The following is a 20,721-nucleotide window of genomic DNA, read 5'->3' as shown; positions in this document are numbered from 1 at the left end:
CAAAATACATACAAAACAAAGCCCCCTGCCACGCCCTGACCAATCTAATATGGCAAATTACCTCTTTCACTGGTCAGGACGTGACAGTACCCCCCCCCCCCCCGAAGGTGCAGACCCCGACTGCACCAAACCAAAACCCCATAAAAACAACCCTAAACAAAAAGGGAGGGAAGGGAGGGTGGCCACCGTCCATGACGGCTCCTGTGCTACACCCAGACCCTCCGACAATCCTCCAGCTACGGAGGTGGCTCCGGGCGTAGCCCCCGTTCTGCCCGCAGATCCCTCTGCTTCTGGAACCCTGACCTGTGGATCATTACCAGAGGTTCTGCGCTGCCGACCACCGCTGAAGGCTCTGGGTTGCAGACCACCGCTGAAGGCTCTGGGCTGCAGACCACCGCTGAAGGCTCTGGGCTGCAGACCACCGCTGAAGGCTCTGGGCTGCAGACCACCGCTGAAGGCTCTGAGTTGCAGACCACCGCTGAAGGCTCTGGGCTGCAGACCACCGCTGAAGGCTCTGGGCTGCAGACCACCGCTGAAGGCTCTGAGTTGCAGACCACCGCTGCAGGCTCTGGGCTGCAGACCACCGCTGAAGGCTCTGGACTGAGAGGCGTCGCCGGAGGCTCTGGACTGGGAGGCGTTGCCGGAGGCTCCGGGCTGAGGAATGTCACCGGAGGCTCCGGGCTGAGAAGCGTTGCTGGAGGCTCCGGACTGATGAGCGTCGCTAGAGGCTCCGGGCTGAGGAGCGTCGCTGGAGGCTCCGGGCTGAGAAGTGTTGCTGGAGGCTCCGGAGTGATGAGTGTCGCTGGAGGCTCTGGGCTGAGAAGCGTCGCTAGAGGCTCCGGGCTGAGAAGCGTCGCTGGAGGCTCCGGGCTGAGGAGCGTCGCTGGAGGCTCCGGGCTGAGGAGCGTCGCTGGAGGCTCCAGGCTGAGGAGCGTCGCTGGAGGCTCCGGGCTGAGGAGCGTCGCTGGAGGCTCCGGGCTGAGGAGCGTCGCTGGAGGCTCCGGGCTGAGGAGCGTCGCTAGAGGCTCCGGGCTGAGAAGCGTCACTGGATGCTCCGGGCTGAGGAGCGTCGCTGGAGGCTCCGGACTGAGAAGCGGAGGGCACACTGGGGGACAAGTGCGCGGCCGGCACCGGACGTACTGGGCCATGGAGGCTTACTGGAGGTCTGGTGCTTGCGGCTAGCACAACCCGTCCTGGCTCAATGCTGACGTTAGCCCGGCAAGGGCGGAGCGCGGCACAGGACGAACTTGGCTGTGCTGGGTAATGCGGGGTACCGTGCGTGGAGTAGGTGTAGGATATACTGGGCCATGGATTTTCACTGGAGGTCTGACGCTTACAGCTTGCATAACCGGTCCTGGCTCGAAGCTGGCTTAAGCCCGGCAAGGGCGAAGCGCTGGCACAGGACGAACTGGGCTGTGCTGGAGAATGCGGGGTATCGTGCGTGGAGCAGGCGTAGGATATATTGGGCCGAGGAGCCGCACTGGAGGCCAGATATGTTGAGCCGGCGCACTTTTACCTGGCTGCCGGCTAACTGTCGCACGACAACGTTGAGGAGCCTGTACCGACCACACCGGGCTGTGAGTGCGTATGGGCGACATAGTGCGCATTACTCCATACTGCATAGCTCTTCCCTCTGTGCGTCTGCTCCGTCGTGCCCTTTCTGCCAGTCCCTCTCTCCGGAATCTAGCGTCGTAATCCGCTCTTGATTCCCCGACTGGCTCTGGTTTACTCCATGGCTCCCTCCGAAATGCCAGGGAAGTTAGGTCAGGGTTCCCCCCTGACCTAGCCAAACTCCCCTTATGCCCCCCCCCAATTTGTTTTTGGGGCTGCCTCTTCACCTCCTCAATTGGAGGATACAACGCCTCGTAATACCGTTGTTCCCTCTTAGCTTCTTCCAGTTCCTCCTTCGGGCGCTGGTACTCCCCAGCCTGGCTCCAGGGTCCCTTTCCATCAAGGATCTCCTCCCACGTCCATGACTCCAGGTACCTCCTCTCACGCTGCTTGGTCCTTTTATGGTGGGTAGTTCTGTCACAGGGGTCGTGGAATGGAGACCAAGACACAGCGTGGATAGTACTCATTTTCAATATTTTAATGATGACACTTGACAAAATAACAAAAACGACCAACACAGTCCCGTCAGGTAGAAAGACTAAAACGGAAAACAACTACCCACAACCCAAAGGAAAAACAGGCTGCCTAAGTATGGCTTCCAATCAGAGACAACGAAAGACACCTGCCTCTGATTGGAAACCATACCCGGCCGAACATGAAACCAACACATAGAAATAGATAACTAGAACAAACCCACATAGAAACAGAAAACCCAAAATACATACAAAACAAACCCCCCTGCCATGCCCTGACCAATCTAATATGGCAAATTACCTCTTTCACTGGTCAGGACGTGACATGATGTCATTTGCACACAAAAAATCATACAATGATGGAAAGACTTGTGTGTTGTCCTTGTTAATGCAGACAGAGAAGAGCTCCAACTTCTTAATCATAGCCTCAATTTTGTCCCGCACATTGAATATAGTTGCGGAGAGTCCCTGTAATCCTAGATTCAGATCATTCAGGCGAGAAAAAACATCACACAGATAGGCCAGTGTTGTGAGAAACTCGTCTTCATGCAAACTTTAAGCTCGTCTCTCAATTTAAAAATTGCCCCTTGATAACCAGCGCACTTGTGTATGTTGTAAAAGCGTTACATGGTCGTTGCCCATATCATTGCATAGTGCAGAAAATACACGAGAGTTCAGGGGCACTTGCTTGAAAAAAGTTAAGCATTTTCACTTTATTGTCCCAAACGTCTTTCAAGCTGTCAGGCATTCCCTTGGCAGCAAGAGCCTCTCGGTGGAAGCTGCAGTTTACCCAAGTGGTGTCGGGAGCAACTGCTTGCACGCGCGTTACCACTCCACTATGTCTCCCTGTCATGGATTTTGCGCCATCAGTACAGATACCAACATGAGCAGAAGCTACATTTGGCTACATAAGGACCGCTAGTGGAATTCCTGTGAGAGAGTAATGGTTAATGTGGTTGGATGTTAATTATTTGACTAGGCTACCTGTATTTGACATTGTATTGTTATTTGGCTGAACACTAGATGGTTTAATAAAAAAATTGGCAGTGAAACGAGGCTACTCAGGCGAGAAAAAAACCTCACCCAAATGTACCGCCCCGTTGGAAAATATAAATGGACCGTTTGAATTGTATTTGTATTTATTTTTTAATGTGAATCACATTTTTATTTGGTGCACACCCGACGTCATTGTGCACCCCAGTTTGGGAATACCTACACTAGGGGAATAGGATTATGTGTATGTGTGTGGACGTGTGTGTATGTGTGTAGGTGTATGTGTGTGTGTGATTAAATCCTCTAAAGGATGGATAGGATGGTGTGTGTAGCATGTGACCTCTGATCAAGACTAGGGTCCCTCAATTCCTGTTATTCCAGGAAACTTCCCTAGTGGCGTGGTTTGGGATTAGAGATGTGGGATTGAGACAAACTAACCAACACTCTTTGGACATTCCCATCGAAAAGCACTTCTGGAAACGGCAGTAGTAACAGTGGTGTGTGTGTGTGAATGTGCGTGTGTATGTGTGAGAGAAAGACTCACACTCTTTGGACATGCCCACACCAAAGCACTTCTGGAGCCGGCAGTACTGACAGCGGTTCCTGGTCACCTTGTTGATAATGCAGTTCTTGTCCCGGTGACACGTGTACACCATGTTCTTCTGAATGGATCTACGGAAAAATCCCTGAGAGAGAGAGAGAGAGAGAGAGAGATATCAGTCTATCTGGTAAAACAAGGTTACACTGGATAAAAGGTTGAATACAATTAATAAATACAAATCTTCCTCGACTGCATTGAGCTCAGGATGTCATAGCAACAAGCATTTGTGGTGTGTGTGTGTGTGTGTGTGTGTGTGTGTGTGTGTGTGTGTGTGAGTAATCGGAGGAAAGGGGAAGCGTTGTAGAGGATGTTAACATGGCGTGTTAAGTGATGTTCAGTGAATTGGTGTGACTTTCTGAGAACGCTGGTGTAACTGACTATAACAGAAGGAGAATGACCCCCCCTATGGTTTACGTCTACAGTATGTCCAAAAACAACTATGGGGTAACTGTTTTGTATCAGTTGTTTCAATAAAAGCATCATTTGCCTACCAACACAGAGAGCAGCGGGAGAGAGATGAGAGGAATTTGAGGGAAAACAGGAGGAATTCAAGTAGCTTCCTTAAAGATGTTTCCGTTGTTATTCATTTGTTGTGGCTCTGGGGTCCTTCTCAATGATCCTCCATCATCCAGGCCCTCTCAGGCGAACCCTCTCTTCCATTTGCCATAGGCTCCTGTGACAGATGGGACCTTGCGTTTTTCATTAGGGGAGCAGAATGCATGATGGGTAACGGATTAGATGGCGTACGCACAGGGCTGAAATGGCTGATGCTGTAGCGTGTGTGTGTGTAGCAGCCCCATCTCGCTTTAGACTCAAACATCCGTCAACATACCAGTCCCGCCCTGCAGTGCCGTGGCGACCACAACAACTAGCCAATCACGTCTGGGATTTCAACACCATGTGACCAGTCCAGGGACACCTCCCCTCGACTGGTATTATTCATTTTCTTAATAGAGGCCTTTATTCTTGCCTGATCTACATATGTGTGTGTGTCTGTGAGTCTGTGTGTCTGTGCGTGCACGTGTGTGTCTTTATCCTAGCTGATCTGAGCAGAGTACCTTCTTATACACGTCTGTTCTAATATATAGATAACACACACACACACACAAACAGAAACAACACACAATGTATTCAGGTTGGGTGCGGAACCCAAGGCTACTGTAGTAATAATTCATTCAATCCCATCCCTGTGACCATGTAGGGCAGGATAAAAGGATAAAAGTCCTTGGAGCGGTGTGTGTGTGCGTGCATTGGTGTGTGTGTGTGCGTGCATGTGTGTGTGCCTCAGAGTCTTTGTGAAGTGATTTCTCAGCAGCAGCAGCAGTCAACAGATGCTGTGACTCCTTCATCTCTGTGTTCCTCAAGGGAAGCACTATCACACACACACACACACCCCGACGCACCCAGACTTAATCATCACATCTGCTCTCTCCCTCTTCACCTACTTGATTCTCTCTCTCTCCCTCTCTCCTCTTCCTCTCCCTCTCTACCTACCTTATTCTCTCTCTATCTATCTCTACCTACCTTATTCTCTCTCTCTCTCTACTTACCTTATTCTCTCGCTCTCTGATCCTTTATCTCTCTCTTTCTACCTACCTGATTCTCTCTCTCTTTTTCTCTACCTACAGTACCTGATTCTCTCTCTCTATTTATCTCTCTCTACCTACCTGATTCTCTCTCTCTCTACCTGATTCCCTCTCCCTACCTAACTGATTCTATCTTTCTACATACCTGATTCTCTCTTTCTCTTTCTACCTGATTCTCTTTCTTTCTCTCTCTCTACCTACCTTATTCTCTCTCTCTCTACCTACCTTATTCTCTCTCTCTCTACCTACCTGATTCTCTCTCTCTCTACCTGATTCCCTCTCCCTACCTAACTGATTCTATCTTTCTACATACCTGATTCTCTCTTTCTCTTTCTACCTGATTCTCTTTCTTTCTCTCTCTCTACCTACCTTATTCTCTCTCTCTCTACCTACCTGATTCTCTCTCTCTCTACCTGATTCCCTCTCCCTACCTAACTGATTCTATCTTTCTACATACCTGATTCTCTCTTTCTCTTTCTACCTGATTCTCTCTCTTTCTTTCTCTCTCTCTACCTACCTTATTCTCTCTCTCTCTACTTACCTTATTCTCTCTCTCTCTCTCTCGCTCTCTAATTACATTATTCTCTCTCTCTACCTACCTGATTATCTCTCGCTCTCATTCTACCTACCTGATTCTCTCTCTCAACCTACCTGATTCTCTCTCCCTCTCCACCTGATTCCCTCTCTCCCTACCTGATTCTCTCTCTGTGTTGCTGTCCTAACTGTTTATCTCTCTTTCTACATACCTGATTCTCTCTCTCTACCTGATTCCCTCTCTCGCTACCTAACTGATTTCTATCTCTCTCTACATACCTGATTTTCTCTCTCTCTCTACCTACTTGATTCTCTCTCACTCTACCTACCTGATTCTCTTGCTCTCTCTTTCAATTAAATTCAAATGGCTTTATTGGCATGGGAAATATATGTTTCCATTCCCAAAGCAAGTGCAATAGATATAAAACAAAAGTGAATTAAACAATATAAAATGAACAGTAAACACTACACTCATCAAAGTTCCAAATGAATAGAGACATTTCAAATGTCATATTATGGCTATATATAGTGTTGTACCGATGTGTAAATAGTTAAAGTACAAAAGGGAAAATAAATAAACATAAATATGGTTTGTATTTACAATGGTGTTTGTTCTTCACTGGTTGGCCTTTTCTTGTGGCAACAGGTCACAAATCTTGCTGCTGTGCTGGCACACTGTGGTATTTCACCCAACAGATATTGGAGTTTATGAACATTTTATTTGTTTTCCAATTCTTTGTGGGTCTGTGTAATCTGTGTAAGCTCAGTTTCCACCTCATTTTGTGGGCAGTATGCACATAACCTGTCTTCTCTTGAGAGCCAGATCTGCGTACGGCGGCCTCCCTCAATAGCTATGCTCACTGAGTCTCTATGTAGTCAAAGCTTTCCTTAAGTTTGGGTCAGTCACAGTGGTCAGGTATTCTGCCACTGTGTACTCTCTGTTTAGGGTTAAATAGCATTCTAGTTTTTTGTAATTTTAAGTAATTAACTTTTTGTTTTCTCATGATTTGGTTGGGTCTAATTGTGTTGCTGTCCTGGGGCTCTGTGGGGTCTGTTTGTGTTTGTGAACAGAGCCCCAGAACCAGCTGGCTGAGGGGACTCTTCTCTAGGTTCATCTCTCTGTAGGTGATGGCTTTGTTATGGAAGGTTTGGGAATTACTTCCTTTTAGGTGGTTGTAAAATTCAATGTCTCTTTTCTGGATTTTGATAATTAGGGATATTGGCCTAATTCTGCTCTGCATGCATTATTTGGTGCTTTCCGTTGTACACGGAGGATATCTTTTGCAGAATTCTGCATGTAGAGTCTCAATTTGGTGTTTGTCCGATTTTGTGAATTATAGGTTAGTGAGCAGAACCCAGACCTCACAATGGGTTCTATAATTAATTCAAGTATTTTTTAGACAGATCCTAATTAGTATGTCAAATTTTATGTTCCTTTTGATGGCGTAGAAGGCCCTCTTGCCTTGTCTCTCAGATCGTTCACAGCTTTGTGGAAGTTACCTGTGGCGTTGATTTTTAGGCCAAGATATTTTTTGTTTTTTGTGTGCTCCAGGGCAACGGTGTTTAGTTGGAATTTGTATTTGTGGTCCTGGCAACTGGACCTTTCTTGGAACATCATTATTTTTGTCTTAATGAGATGTACTATCGGACCCAGGTCTGACAGAATCTGTGCAGAAGACCTAGGTACTACTGTAGGACCACCTTGGTTTGGGGAGAGAAGCACCAGATCATCCGCAAACAGCAGACATTTGACTTCAGATTCTAGTAGAATAAGGCCGGTGCGGCAGACTGTTCTAGTGACATCGGCAATTTGCTGATATACAGTGCATTCGGAAAGTATTCAGACACCCTTTTCAGTATTTCAGTATTCAGACCCCCTTTTCCACATTTTGTTAATAAAAAAAAATCCCTCATCAAAAACTGAAATATGACATTTAGATAAGCATTCAGACCCTTTACTCAGTACTTTGTTGAAGCACCTTTAGCAGTGATTACAGCCTCGAGTCTTCTTGGGTATGACGCTACAAGCTTGGCACACCTGTATTTGGGCAGTTTCTCCCATTCCTCTCTGTAGATCCTCTCAAGCTCTGTCATGTTGGATGGGGAGAACCGCTGCACAGCTTTTTTCAGGTCTCTCCAGAGATGTCAGATCGGGTTCAAGTCCAGGCTCTGGCTGGGCAACTCAAGGACATTGAAAGACTTGTCCCGAAGCCACTCCTGCGTTGTCTTGGCTGTGTGCTTAGGGTCGTTGTCCTGTTGGAAGGTGAACCTTGATCCCAGTCAGAGTTCCTGGGCGCTTTGGATCAGGTTTTCATCAAGGAGCTCTCTGTACTTTGCTCCGTTCAGGTTTCCCTTGATCCTGATTATCCTTCCAGTCCCTGCCGCAGAAAAACATCCCCACAGCATGATGCTGCCACCACCAGGCTTCACCGTAGGGATGGTGCCAGGTTTCCTTCAGACGTGATTCTTGGCATTCAGGCCAAAGAGTTCATCCTGGTTTCATCAGTCCAGAGAATCTTGTTTCAAGTAAGTAGGTGCCTTTTGGAAAACTCCAGAAGTGGCTTCCGTCTGGCCCTCTACCATAGAGGACTGATTGGTGGAGTGCTGAAGAGATAGTTATCCTTCTGTAAGGTTCTCCCATCTTCACAGAGGAACTCTGGAGCTCTCTCAGAGTGACCATCGGGTTCTTGGTCACCTCCCTGACCAATGCCCTTCTCCCCTGATTGCTCAGTTTGGCTCTAGGAAGAGTCTTGGTGATTCCATACTTCTTCCATTTAAGAATGATGGAGGCCTCTGTGTTCTTGGGGACCTTCAATGCTGCAGACATTTTTTGCTACCCTTCCTCAAATCTGTGCATCGACACATCCTATCTCTGAGCTCTACGGACAATTCCTTTGATCTCGTAGCTTGGTTTTTGCTCTGACATGCACTGTCAACTGTGGGACCTTATATAGACAGGTGTTTGCCTTTCCAAATCATGACCAATCAATTTAATTTACCACAGGTGGACTCCAATCAAGTTGTAGAAACATCTCAAGGATGATCAATGGAAACAGGATGTACCTGAGCTCAATTTCGAGTCTCATAACAAAGGGTCTGAATACTTATGTAAATAAGGTATTTCTGTTTTTTATTTTTAATACATTTGCTAAAATGTCTACAAAACTGTTTTCACTTTGTCATTATGGGGTGTTGACTGTGTAGATTGATAAGGGGGAAACATTATTACATGTTTTTTAGAATAAGGCTGTAACGTAACAAAATGTGGAAAAAGTCAAGGGGTCTGAATACTTTCCAAATGCACTATATATGTTGAAGAGGATGGGGCTCAAGCTGCATCCCTGTCTCACACCATGCCCCCGTGGAATGAAATGTGACCTGTTTCAGGAAACTAGGCGTATGTCACGACTTCACAGGAGAGCCATTTTAACGTTCTTTATAAAAAAAAATATCAAATTGCATTTTTCATCAGAAATGCCTTCTGGAACATTTGAACTTTCATGTGCCTTAATAACAAAGTTGTATACCATCTGTAAATACAAATAAAGTTGTTAAATTACGAGCCTAGTTGGTTTAGTCACAGAAAAAGTCAGGAACCTTCCCGCAAGCCATGATTAGCTGAGAGAATGAATGAGCTGGACATCCCGAGAGATGAGTTTCAGATTGGTCTGCGGTGTAGCATCTTGTGTCTATAAATTGATCTGCTCGTTATGCTTAGATAATCCGTTCTACTGCAGTTTTCTTGAAAAATATAACGCTAGCCATGAAGAACTGCAAATATCTTGCTAATGCGACACTGATGTCATCAAAGCACGATGTATGTTTGTTGTTGTTGAACTCTGTCGAACGCTGAAACTGAAACCTGTCGAATGTCAAAACCTGAACTAAAGACCTCGGTTTAAAAGCTGACAGTGTTTTTATATACTTTTATTTTACTTTGAATCCTGCGGCTGTTGGGCTAAATTTCTGTGAGCACTGCTATCTCTCCCGGGACCCTGCCAGATTCCGTAAAGGGGGAGAGACGCGAAAGCCCAGCTAGCCTAGCTGGCTCGGCGGTCTCAAAGCCGCTATTGAACGATTCCAACGTTGCAGAAGCTGTGTTTACTTTGCTTTGTTCCGGGACAATGTGGACCGCGTTGACTTTCAATGTAGCAACTGCTTGCTTGTGGAGGACTACAGGATCGAAGTAGCTACTCTTAGCAAGCAAGTAGCAAACCTACATAAGCTACTGGGGAACTCACGCCCACCTACTTTTTATTTTTCGCCGCCGTGTCGGCTCTCCACAGCCGACTGGTCCATGCTAGGCAGGGCTCCATCCCTGAATGGGTCTCCCCCTTCCCTGCAGAATGGAGCTGATCTCGACCAAACCAACCAGCCATGGGTTACGTCACTTGCCGTGGAGGTCGAAGAAGGCGTCCTCTGGCAACGGCGGTCTCCATGGAGATGTTGAGCCCGGAACTGACACAGACCAGAAACAGCTTTGCCGCCCTGGATCCAGAGGTTCCGGTGCCTTCTTCCTTGGTGGCTTCCCAATCAAGATCGGCTCCGGAGGTACCTGCGTCTTCGTCCTCGGCTCTGTCTCCCTCTCCGGTGGCTTCTACCTCGGGTTCAGATCCTCGGAGCTCCCAGCCTCACCAGACAGTGAGGCTGCCTGAGAGGAATGACGGAGTCCATCCAAATCATCTTGGCTCCTGGACTCTACTCTGTCCACGCATTTCAAGGCTGCGTTGAAACAATGACTGGTAAATGATCAAAGACCAGCTCAGATAATCCCGACAAATTGTGATAATGAGTCGTCATAATGCTGCATCAAATGTACATGATCTTAGGGGCATTGGCAAACACAATGTAAGTAATTTAATTTATGTACCCCTAACTGCACCGAATACATCTGTTTATCCTACAGCTATTGTAAGCAGTAATCATGAGCCTATAAACCAGAGTTACACTGTTAGCACTGAGGCGGTGTGTTAACCCACTGTTCCTAGGCCATCATTGAAAATAAGAATTTGTTCTTAACTAACTTGCCTAGGTAATAAAAATAAAAACTCTGCACAATCATCTCCAATGTAAATAACATGAGTAAGTCTACTGCTTTACACCTCCTGCTATAATGTGGATAAAGAGTTACTTGTCTAACAGAACACAGAGGGTGTTCTTTAACGGAAGCCTATCAAATATAATCCAGTTAGAATCAGGAATTCCCCAGGGTAGCTGTTTAGGCCCCTTGCTTTTTAACATTTTTACTAACGACATGCCACTGACTGAGTAAAGCCAGAGTTTCTATGTATGCGGATGACTCAACACTATACACGTCAGCTACTACAGCGACTGAAATGACTGCAACACTCAACAAAGAGCTGCAGTTAGTTTCAGAGTGGGTGGCAAGGAATAAGTTAGCCCTAAATATTTCTAAAACTAAAAGCATTGTATTTGGAACAAAACACTCACTGAACCCTAAACCTCAACTAAATCTTGTAATAAATAATGTGGAAATTGTGCAAGTTGAGATGACTAAACTGCTTGGAGTAACACTAGATTGTAAACTGTTATGGTCAAAACATATTGATGCAGTAGTAGCTAAGATGGGGAGAAGCCTTCTTAACAACACTATCAACAAGGCAGGTCCTACAGGCCCAAATGTGTGTTTTTTTGTCAATTTTAACCGCACACTTCTTTGTGTACATAGATTTTATAATGTTGTATGTTTTTAACCCGACACCGCTTTCCATTCATTTGTATAGCAGACCCTCATGCCAATATATATATATAAAAATAAAAAAAATCAACAAAGCATGACAAGACTTTGCCTTTGTTTTGGTTTGTTTGTTGGTCAATTAGGGTGTTCAGGGTGAATACGTCTCGTACAGTAATTTGGTAAAAAGCCAATTTGCCATTTGCTCACTACATTGTTTTCACTGAGGAAATGTACAAGTCTGCTGTTAATGATAATGCAGAGGATTTTCCCAAGGTTGCTGTTGACGCATATCCCACGATAGATTCTCTCCCTCTCTCTCTACCAACCTGATTCTCTCTCTCTCTCTCTCTACCTGATTCTCTCTCTCTCTCTCTACCTACCTACCTGATTCTCTCTCTCTCTCACACACTCTCTCTCTCTCACTCTCTCTCTACCTGTCTCTCTAGTGCAGTTTGCTTTGTGCTTTTGCTTCTCAATAGGTAATGTAGTTTTGTTTTGACTGTGTTGTAATTTGGTTTATTCTGATTGATTGGATGTGCCGGTCCTGAGGCTTCAGTGTTTTAGTAGAACAGGTTTGTGAACTCAGCCCTGGGACCAGCTGGATGAGGGGACTCTTTTCAGCTCAACTCTTGTCATTGCAGGGCGTGGTAATGATATGAGAGGGGGTCTATGTATTTTAGATGTTTCCAAAACTGAATTGCTCTTTCTCTCGCTCTCTCTACTTACCTGATTCTCTCTCTCTCTCTACTTGATTCTCTCTCTCTACCTGATTCTCTCTCTCTCACTCTCTCTCTCTCTCACTCTCTCTACCTACCTGATTCTCTAGCTCTCTCTACCTACCTGATTCTCTCTCTCTCACTCTCTCTCACGGTCTCTCTACCTGTTTCTCTCGCTCTCAATTCAATTTGCTTTATTGGCATGACTTAACAATGTACATATTGCCAAAGCGTACTTTGGAGATTAAGTAACAAATGTACAATATTAGCATAATTAAAATAATAATAATCAACATTGTCAACGGGACAATCAGTAACAACAATAATCAAGGGTAAAAATAACCATACAATGGACAATAACAATGGCATAGAGGACTTGTGCAGGTTGGTTGGTCAGTCAGACACTGTCTGAATAAGGGTTTCAAATTTGGGGAAATGACACTCTCTAATTGTTTTATATGTTTTACATTTCGTCAGGAAATGCAGCTCTGTCTCGGGTTCTGCTGTGGTGCAGTGGTTGCACAGCCTTTTCTCAACAGCGAGCTAACCTTGTCTAACCTTCTCAATGGCAAGGTTGTGCTCACTGAGCCTGTACTTTGTCAAGGTTTTTCTAATGTTTTGATCAGTAACCAATAGTTTGCCATGGTGTACTGTCGATTTAGGGCCAGATAGCACTGCAGTTTGCTTTGTGCTTTTGCTTCTCAATAGGTAATGTAGTTTTGTTTTGACTGTGTTGTAATTTGGTTTATTCTGATTGATTGGATGTTCTGGTCCTGAGGCTTTAGTGTGTTAGTGAACTCTGGGACCAGCTGGATGAAGTGACTCTTTTCCTTGCTCAGGTCTTGTCATTGCAGCGCTTGGTAATGATATGAGAGGGGGTCTATGTATTTTAGATGTTTCCAAAACTTAATTGCTCTTTCTCTCTCTCTCGCTCTCTCTCTACCTGATTCTCTCTACCTACCTTATTCTCTCTCTCTCTCTCTCTCTACCATATTTTCTCTCTCATTCTACCTGATTCCTTCTCTCTCTACCTTATTCAATTTTCAATTCAATTCAATTCAATTTGCTTTATTTGCATGACGTAACAATGTACATATTGCCAAAGCTTACTTTGGATATTTACAATATGAAAATAATAAGAATCAAAATTGTCAACGGGACAACACTAACAACAATAACCAAGGGTCAAAATAACCATACATTGAACAATAACAATACAGTAGAGGACATGTGCAGGTTGATTGGTCTGTCAGACACTGTCCCTCCCTTATTATCTCTCTCTCTCTCTCTACCTGATTCTCTCTCTCTACCTTATTCTCTCTCTCTCTCTTTAACTGATTCTCTCTCACTCTACCTTATTTTCTCTCTCTCTCTCTACCTTATTCTCTCTGTCTACCTTATTCTCTCTCTCTCTCTCTCTCTCTCTCTACCTGATTCTCTCTCTCTACCTACCGTATTCTCTCTCTACCTACCGTATTCTCTCTCTCTACCTGATTCTCTCTACCTACCTTATTCTCTCTCTCTACCTGATTCTCTCTAACTCTACCTTATTCTCTTTCTCTCTCTACCTGATTCTCTCTCACTCTCCCTTACTCTCTCTCTCTCTACCTGATTCTCTCTGTCTGTACCTTACTCTATCTCTCTACCTTATAATCTCTCTCTCTCTCTACCTAATTCTCTCTCTCTCTCTACCTGATTCTCTCTCTCCTGTGACAGTGGTGTCCATGTGATATTTCCCATATGATGCTTGTCGACTCTGTTTGAACAAGATATCACAGCACACCCTTAAGCAGGGCATTTTACCAGCAGGTGTTTACCTGATCGCCAGCAGGTGTTTACCTGATCACCAGCAGCTGGTGTTTGCCTGATCGCCAGAAGGCATTTACCTTCTTTTTTTCCCTTCACCTTTATTTAACCAGGTAAGCTAGTTGAGAACAAGTTCTCATTCACAACTGCGACCTGGCCAAGATAAAGCAAAGCAGTGCGACACAAACAACAACACAGAGTTACACATGGAATAAACAAGCGTACAGTCAATAACACAATAGAAAAAATATGTCTATATACAGTGTGTGCAAATCGCGTGAGAAGGTAGGCAATAAATAGGCCATAGTAGTGAAATAATTACAATTTAGCAGATTAACACTGGAGTGATAAATGAGCAGACGATGATGTGCAAGTAGAGATACTGGTGTGCAAAAGAGCAGAAAAGTTAATAAAAACAATATGGGGATAAGGTAGGTAGATTGGGTGGGCTATTTACAGATGGACTATGTACAGCTGCACCGCTGCTCAGATAGCTGATGTTAAAGTTAGTGAGGGAAATACAAGTCTCCAGCTTCAGCGATTTTTGCAATTCGTTCCAGTCACTGGCAGCAGAGAACTGGAAGGAAAGGCGGCCAAAGGAGATGTTGGCTTTGGGGATGACCAGTGAGATATACCTGCTGGAGCGCGTACTACGGGTGGGTGTTGTTATCGTCCCAGCGAGCTGAGATAACCCGAAGCTTTATCTAGCATAGACTTATAGATGACCTGGAGCCAGTGGGTCTGGCGACGAATACCTAGCGAGGGCCAGCCGACTAGAGCATCCAGGTCGCAGTGGTGGGTGGTATAAGGGGCTTTGGTAACAAAACGTGATAGACTGCATCTAGTTTGCTGAGTAGAGTATTGGAAGCTATTTTGTAGATGACATCGCCGAAGTCGAGGATCGGTAGGATAGTCAGTGGCGGCGTGAGTGAAGGAGGCTTTGTTGCGAAATAGAAAGCCGATTCTAGATTTGATTTTGGATTGGAGATTAATATGAGTCTGGAAGGAGAGTTTACAGTCTAGCCAGACACCTAGGTATTTGTAGTTGTCCACATATTCTAGGTCAGAACCGTCCAGGGTAGTGATGCTAGTCAGGCGGGCGGGTGCGGGCAGCGAACAGTTGAAGAGCATGCATTTGGTTTCACTAGCGTTTAACCTGTTGGGTCTAGGGGGCAGCATTTGCACGTCTGGATAAAAAAAATGTACCCGATTTAATCTGGTTACTAATCCTACCCAGTAACTAGAATATGCATATACTTATTATATATGGATAGAAAACACTCTAAAGTTTCCAAAACTGTTTGAATGGTGTCTGTGAGTATAACAGAACTCATTTGGCAGGCAAAACCCTGAGACATTTTCTGACAGGAAGTGGATACCTGATGTGTTGTATTGAGTTTAAACCTATCCCATTGAAAAACACAGGGGTTTAGGAATATTTTGGCACTTCCTATTGCTTCCACTAGATGTCACCAGCCTTTACAAAGTGTTTTGAGTCTTCTGGAGGGAGATCTGACCGAACAAGAGCCATGGAACGGTGATGTCCCATTAGACACCTGGCGCGCTACTTCATGTTGGGTACCCTCGTTCCAATACGTTATAAAAGGCTATGCATTCGTCCACCTTGAATATTATTCATGTTCTGGTTAAAAAAGGCCCTAATGATTTATGCTATACAACGTTTGACATGTTTGAACGAACGGAAATATATTTTTTCCCCTCGTTCATGACGAGAAGTCCGGCTGGCTTACATCATGTGCTAACGAGACGGAGATTTTTGGACATAAATGATGAGCTTTTTTGAACAAAACTACATTCGTTATGGACCTGTGATACCTGGAAGTGACATCTGATGAAGAGAATCAAAGGTAATGGATTATTTACATAGTATTTTCGATTTTAGATCTCCCCAACATGACGTCTAGTCTGTATCGCAACGCGTATTTTTCTGGGCACAGTGCTCAGATTATTGCAAAGTGTGATTTCCCAGTAAGGTTATTTTTAAATCTGGCAAGTTGATTGCGTTCAAAAGATGTAAATCTATAATTCTTTAAATGACAATATAATATTTTACCAATGTTTTCTAATTTTAATTATTTAATTTGTGACGCTGACTTGACTGCCGGTTATTGGAGGGAAACGATTTCCTCAACATCAATGCCATAGTAAAACGCTGTTTTTGTATATAAATATGAACTTGATAGAACTAAAAATGCATGCATTGTCTAACATAATGTCCTAGGAGTGTCATCTGATGGAGATTGTAAAAGGTTAGTGTATCATTTTAGCTGGTTTTATGGTTTTGGTGACCCTGTCTTTGACTTGACAAAACATTACACACAACTCTTGTAAATGTACTGTCCTAACATACTCTAAATTTATGCTTTCGCCGTAAAACCTTTTTGAAATCGTAAAACGTGGTTAGATTAAGGAGATGTTTATCTTTCAAATGGTGTAACATAGTTGTATTTTTGAAAAATTTGAATTTTGACATTTATTTGGATTCAAATTTGCCGCTCTTGAAATGCACCTGCTGTTGATGGAGTGCACCACGGGTGGCACGCTAGCGTCCCACCTAGCCCCAAGAGGTTAAGAGCAGTTGGAGGCCACGGAAGGAGTGTTGTATGGCATTGAAGCTCGTTTGGAGGTTAGTTAACACAGTGTCCAAAGAAGGGCCAGATGTATACAGAATAGTGTCGTTTGCGTAGTGCTGGATCAGGGAATCACCCGCAGCAAGAGCGACATCATTGATATATACAGAGAAAAGAGTCGGCCCAAGAATTGAACCCTGTGGCACCCCCATAGAGACTGCCAGAGGTCCGGACAACAGGCCCACACTGAACTCTGTCCGCGAAGTAGTTAGTGAACCAGGCGAAGCAGTCATTTGAGAAACCAAGGCAATTGAGTCTGCCTATAAGAATACGGTGATTGACAGAGTCGAAAGCCTTGTCAGGTTGATGAAGACGGCTGCACAGTACTGTCTTTTATCGATGGCGGTTATGATATCGTTTAGTACCTTGAGCGTGGCTGAGGTGCACCCGTGACCAGCTCGGAAACCGGATTGCACAGAAGGTACGGTGGGATTCAAAATGGTCAGTGATCTGTTTAACTTGGCTTTCAAAGACTTTAGAGAGGCAGGGCAGGATGGATATAGGTCTATAACAGTTTGGGTCTAGTGTCACCCACTTTGAAGAGGGGGATGACCGCGGCAGCTTTCCAATCTTTAGGGATCTCGGACGATACGAAAGAGAGGTTGAACAGGCTGGTAATAGGGGTTGCAACAATGGCGGCAGATAGTTTTAGAAATAGAGGGTCCAGATTGTCTAGCCCAGCTGATTTGTACGGGTCCAGGTTTTGCAGCTCTTTCAGAACATCTGCAATCTGGATTTGGGTGAAGGAGAAACTGGGGAGGCTCGGGCAAGTAGCTGCGGGGGGTACGGAGCTGTTGGCCGGGGCAGCCAGGAGGAAAGCATGGCCAGCCGTAGAGAAATGCTTATTGAAATTTTCGATTATCATGGATTTATCGGTGGTGACCGTGTTACCTTGCCTCAGAGCAGTGGGTAGCTGGGAGGAGGTGCTCTTGTTCTCCATGGAGTTTACAGTGTCCCAAAACTTTTTGGCGTTAGAGCTACAGGATGCAAATTTCTGTTTGAAAAAGCTAGCCTTTGCATTCCTGACTGACTGCATGTATTGGTTCCTGACTTCCATGAACAGTTGCATATCGCGGGCACTATTCCTAGCTATTGCAGTCCGACACAGGATGTTTTTGTGCTGGTCAAGGGCAGTCAGGTCTGGAGTGAACCAAGGGCTATATCTGTTCTTAGTTGTAATTTTTTTGAAAGGGGCAGGCTTATTTAAGATGGTGAGGAAAATATTTTTAAAGAACAACCAGGCATCTTCGACTGACGGGATGAGGTCAATATCCTTCCAGGATACCCGGGCCAGGTCGATTAGAAAGGCCTGCTCGCAGAAGTGTTTTAGGGAGCGTTTGACAGTGATGAGGGGTGGTTGTTTGACCGCGGACCCATAGCGGATGCAGGCAATGAGGCAGTGATCGCTGAGATCCTGATTGAAAACAGCAGAGGTGTATTTGGAGGGCAAGTTGGTCAGGATAATATCTATGAGGGTGCCCATGTTTACGGATTTAGGGTTTGTCATGACGTTGGCCTCTTTGAGTACAGGGAGGACAGTTGACCCCCTCCCCCTTGCACCATCCCCCAACCTACCTCCCCCCACCCAGGCCCTGTGTGAAGGGGTTGTAAAACTCTAAGAGGAGAATCTCTTGCCACATGGCCCATAGAGAGACACAGGAAATTCTTCCAACTCACAGAATTGGGGAGCCAAGCGACATTTGTGTTCTGGAGAAGGTATGGAAGACTGGTGAAGAATCCAGCTACGAACTGGTCCGCTTGGAACAATTTTGTGATACTCAGAAGAGACAATATAGCCATATTACCATAAAACTGTTTATATAATAGCCTCAGCGATGGGACTTGCATCCAAATGGTTGTATAGAATGTATTAATAAGGATAAAGCTATTTGTAATACATTGAGATGCTATGTACTGATGTTAATGTGATAGAATTGTATTTCTGTACCAAGCTTAACTCAGTCATCGGCACGCCCCCAGGGACACAGACAGGACCAGGCGTCATGTGACAAGCCTGTTCTATGTTCACTATAAAACTCCACCCTGATTTACTTTCTTCAGACCAGGCCTCCACTCCATTGCGAGTTGGCCAATAGGTTTGACCATCCAATCCATCTACTGAAAGTGAACCATACCACGTGGTTAACTTTTAGACTATTGATACCGACAGAATAAGAACAAGTGTTTGATATTAATTAATAGTCTGCAGCTAGAAATTATATCATTGAACGCGAAGACCGACGAAACATCCATTCTATAACGACATTAATGAATGTCGCTTTGAAAGATCCATTCTAACCGAGAGAGAGAGAGAGAGAGAACGCGGACAAAACTCTCCAACAGAACGACGCTCCAACAAGGATCCCGACGACACACTGAGCGTAAATATATATTGATTGCAATTGTTCCCGAATGAGTGAGCGTTCATGTGCAAAGGATTAGCATATCAATTGTTAATATTAATGAACTCTGTGTACCTCCTCAGCTGAACTTTTATGACCCATTGTTGAACAAGACACCAGCCATGCCTGTTAGCCACTAGGGCACATTACTCTACCAATTCTTTGTGATGATAATTACTGTTTGTATACTTTCTGTGAATTACTTAGTTTAGTAAATAAATGATTTTAAGACAATTGATGTATGGATGACTCTTAGTAAAGGCTGGGTTCATGCAGATACAACAATTTACGACATTTGGAATGAGACTGGACGCGAGGTAAAATACACCATTTAAACCAGAAGATAATCGGCCTATACTATAATAGAATATAATATATAATGTTATAATATAGGAAAGTTATATTAGGAAAATTATAACTTTGTAATCTGAATATTTTCCTTGGTGCCCCGATCTCCTAGTTAATTACAATTAAACGATTAATCAGTTTAATCACGTGATAATTATTACAGGGAGTTAATTGATAAACATGTCTTCAGTTTAATGGTACCCCAAAGACACGACAGGTTGTACCTGGTGGGTTCCTTGATGATTTGTGTGAGGGCATCTAGCTTAGGGTGTTAAGCATATCCCAATTAAGGTCACCTAACAGAACGAACTCTGAAGATAGATGAGGGGCAATCAATTCACATATGGTGTCCAGGGCACAGCTGGGAGCTGATGGGGGTCTATAACAGGCGGCAACGGTGAGAAACGTATTTCTGGAGAGATTGTTTAACCTCTTGACGGTCGCCTTGACGGTCGCCAGTGTTTACCTGATCGCCAGCAGTGTTTACCTGATCGCCAGCAGGTGTTTGCCTGATCGCCAGCAGTGTTTACCTGATCGCCAGCAGTGTTTACCTGATCGCCAGCAGGTGTTTTCCTGATCGCCAGGAGGTGTTTGCCTGATTGCCAGAAGGTGTTTGCTTGATTGCCAGCAGATGTTTACCTGATCACCAGCAGGTGATGATAAACCAAAAATTACTGACACCGAGAGAGGGAGGAGAGGAATGTGAGTATATACTGTATTTCTCACCTCTTAATATTGAGTTCATGGCACCACTTTAGTATTGTTTTGATGCGCCCACGGAGTGGAGCGTGCCACTTTCAGTGAATAGGACAACATCAAGTAGCCTAGGCCAAGTGCTGGAAAGTTTTTGTAGGACATTAGCCTACTGTCACGGGTGTCGTAGAGTAGAGACCAAGACGCAGCGGGAAAATGTACACTCATCTTCTTTTTATTATGGTGAAGAAGGGAAACACATACAACGTATACAAAACAAAACGAACTTGACAGTCTTGTCAGGCAAAATAGCTAAACAAGAACAATCTCCCACAAAAACCCATGAAAAACAAACTCCTAATTATAGGACCCTCAATCAGAGGCAACAATAACCAGCTGCCTCCAATTGAAGGTCCAACCCCAATTAACTAAACATAGAAATACAAAAAACTAGATAGAACATAGAAATATACTAACATAGAACAATGACTAACAAACCCCGGACTAATAAATCAAATACCCCTCTACCTAAACACATACACAAAACACACCCTGAACCACATAAAACAAACACCCCCTGCCACGTCCTGACCAAACTACAATAACAAA

General features: G+C 44.7%; 1 protein-coding gene across 3 annotated transcripts in view; it reads right to left on the bottom strand.

Annotated features, from left to right (window-relative positions):
- Nucleotides 1–20,721, bottom strand: part of LOC106570306 (retinoic acid receptor beta) — a 282,569-nt gene that overhangs the window by 62,839 nt on the left and 199,009 nt on the right. For all 3 annotated transcript variants that reach the window (XM_014142481.3, XM_014142480.3, XM_014142482.3), the window contains one exon: nt 3,622–3,763. In XM_014142481.3, the coding sequence (XP_013997956.1) occupies nt 3,622–3,763 (142 nt within the window). The remainder of the gene's footprint in view (nt 1–3,621; nt 3,764–20,721) is intronic.

Source organism: Salmo salar, chromosome 14, assembly GCF_965601325.2.
Source record: "Salmo salar chromosome 14, fSalSal1, whole genome shotgun sequence".
NCBI lineage: Eukaryota > Metazoa > Chordata > Actinopteri > Salmoniformes > Salmonidae > Salmo > Salmo salar.
Note: the sequence above shows the minus strand (reverse complement) of the source record. Positions and strands in the feature narration are given on the sequence as shown.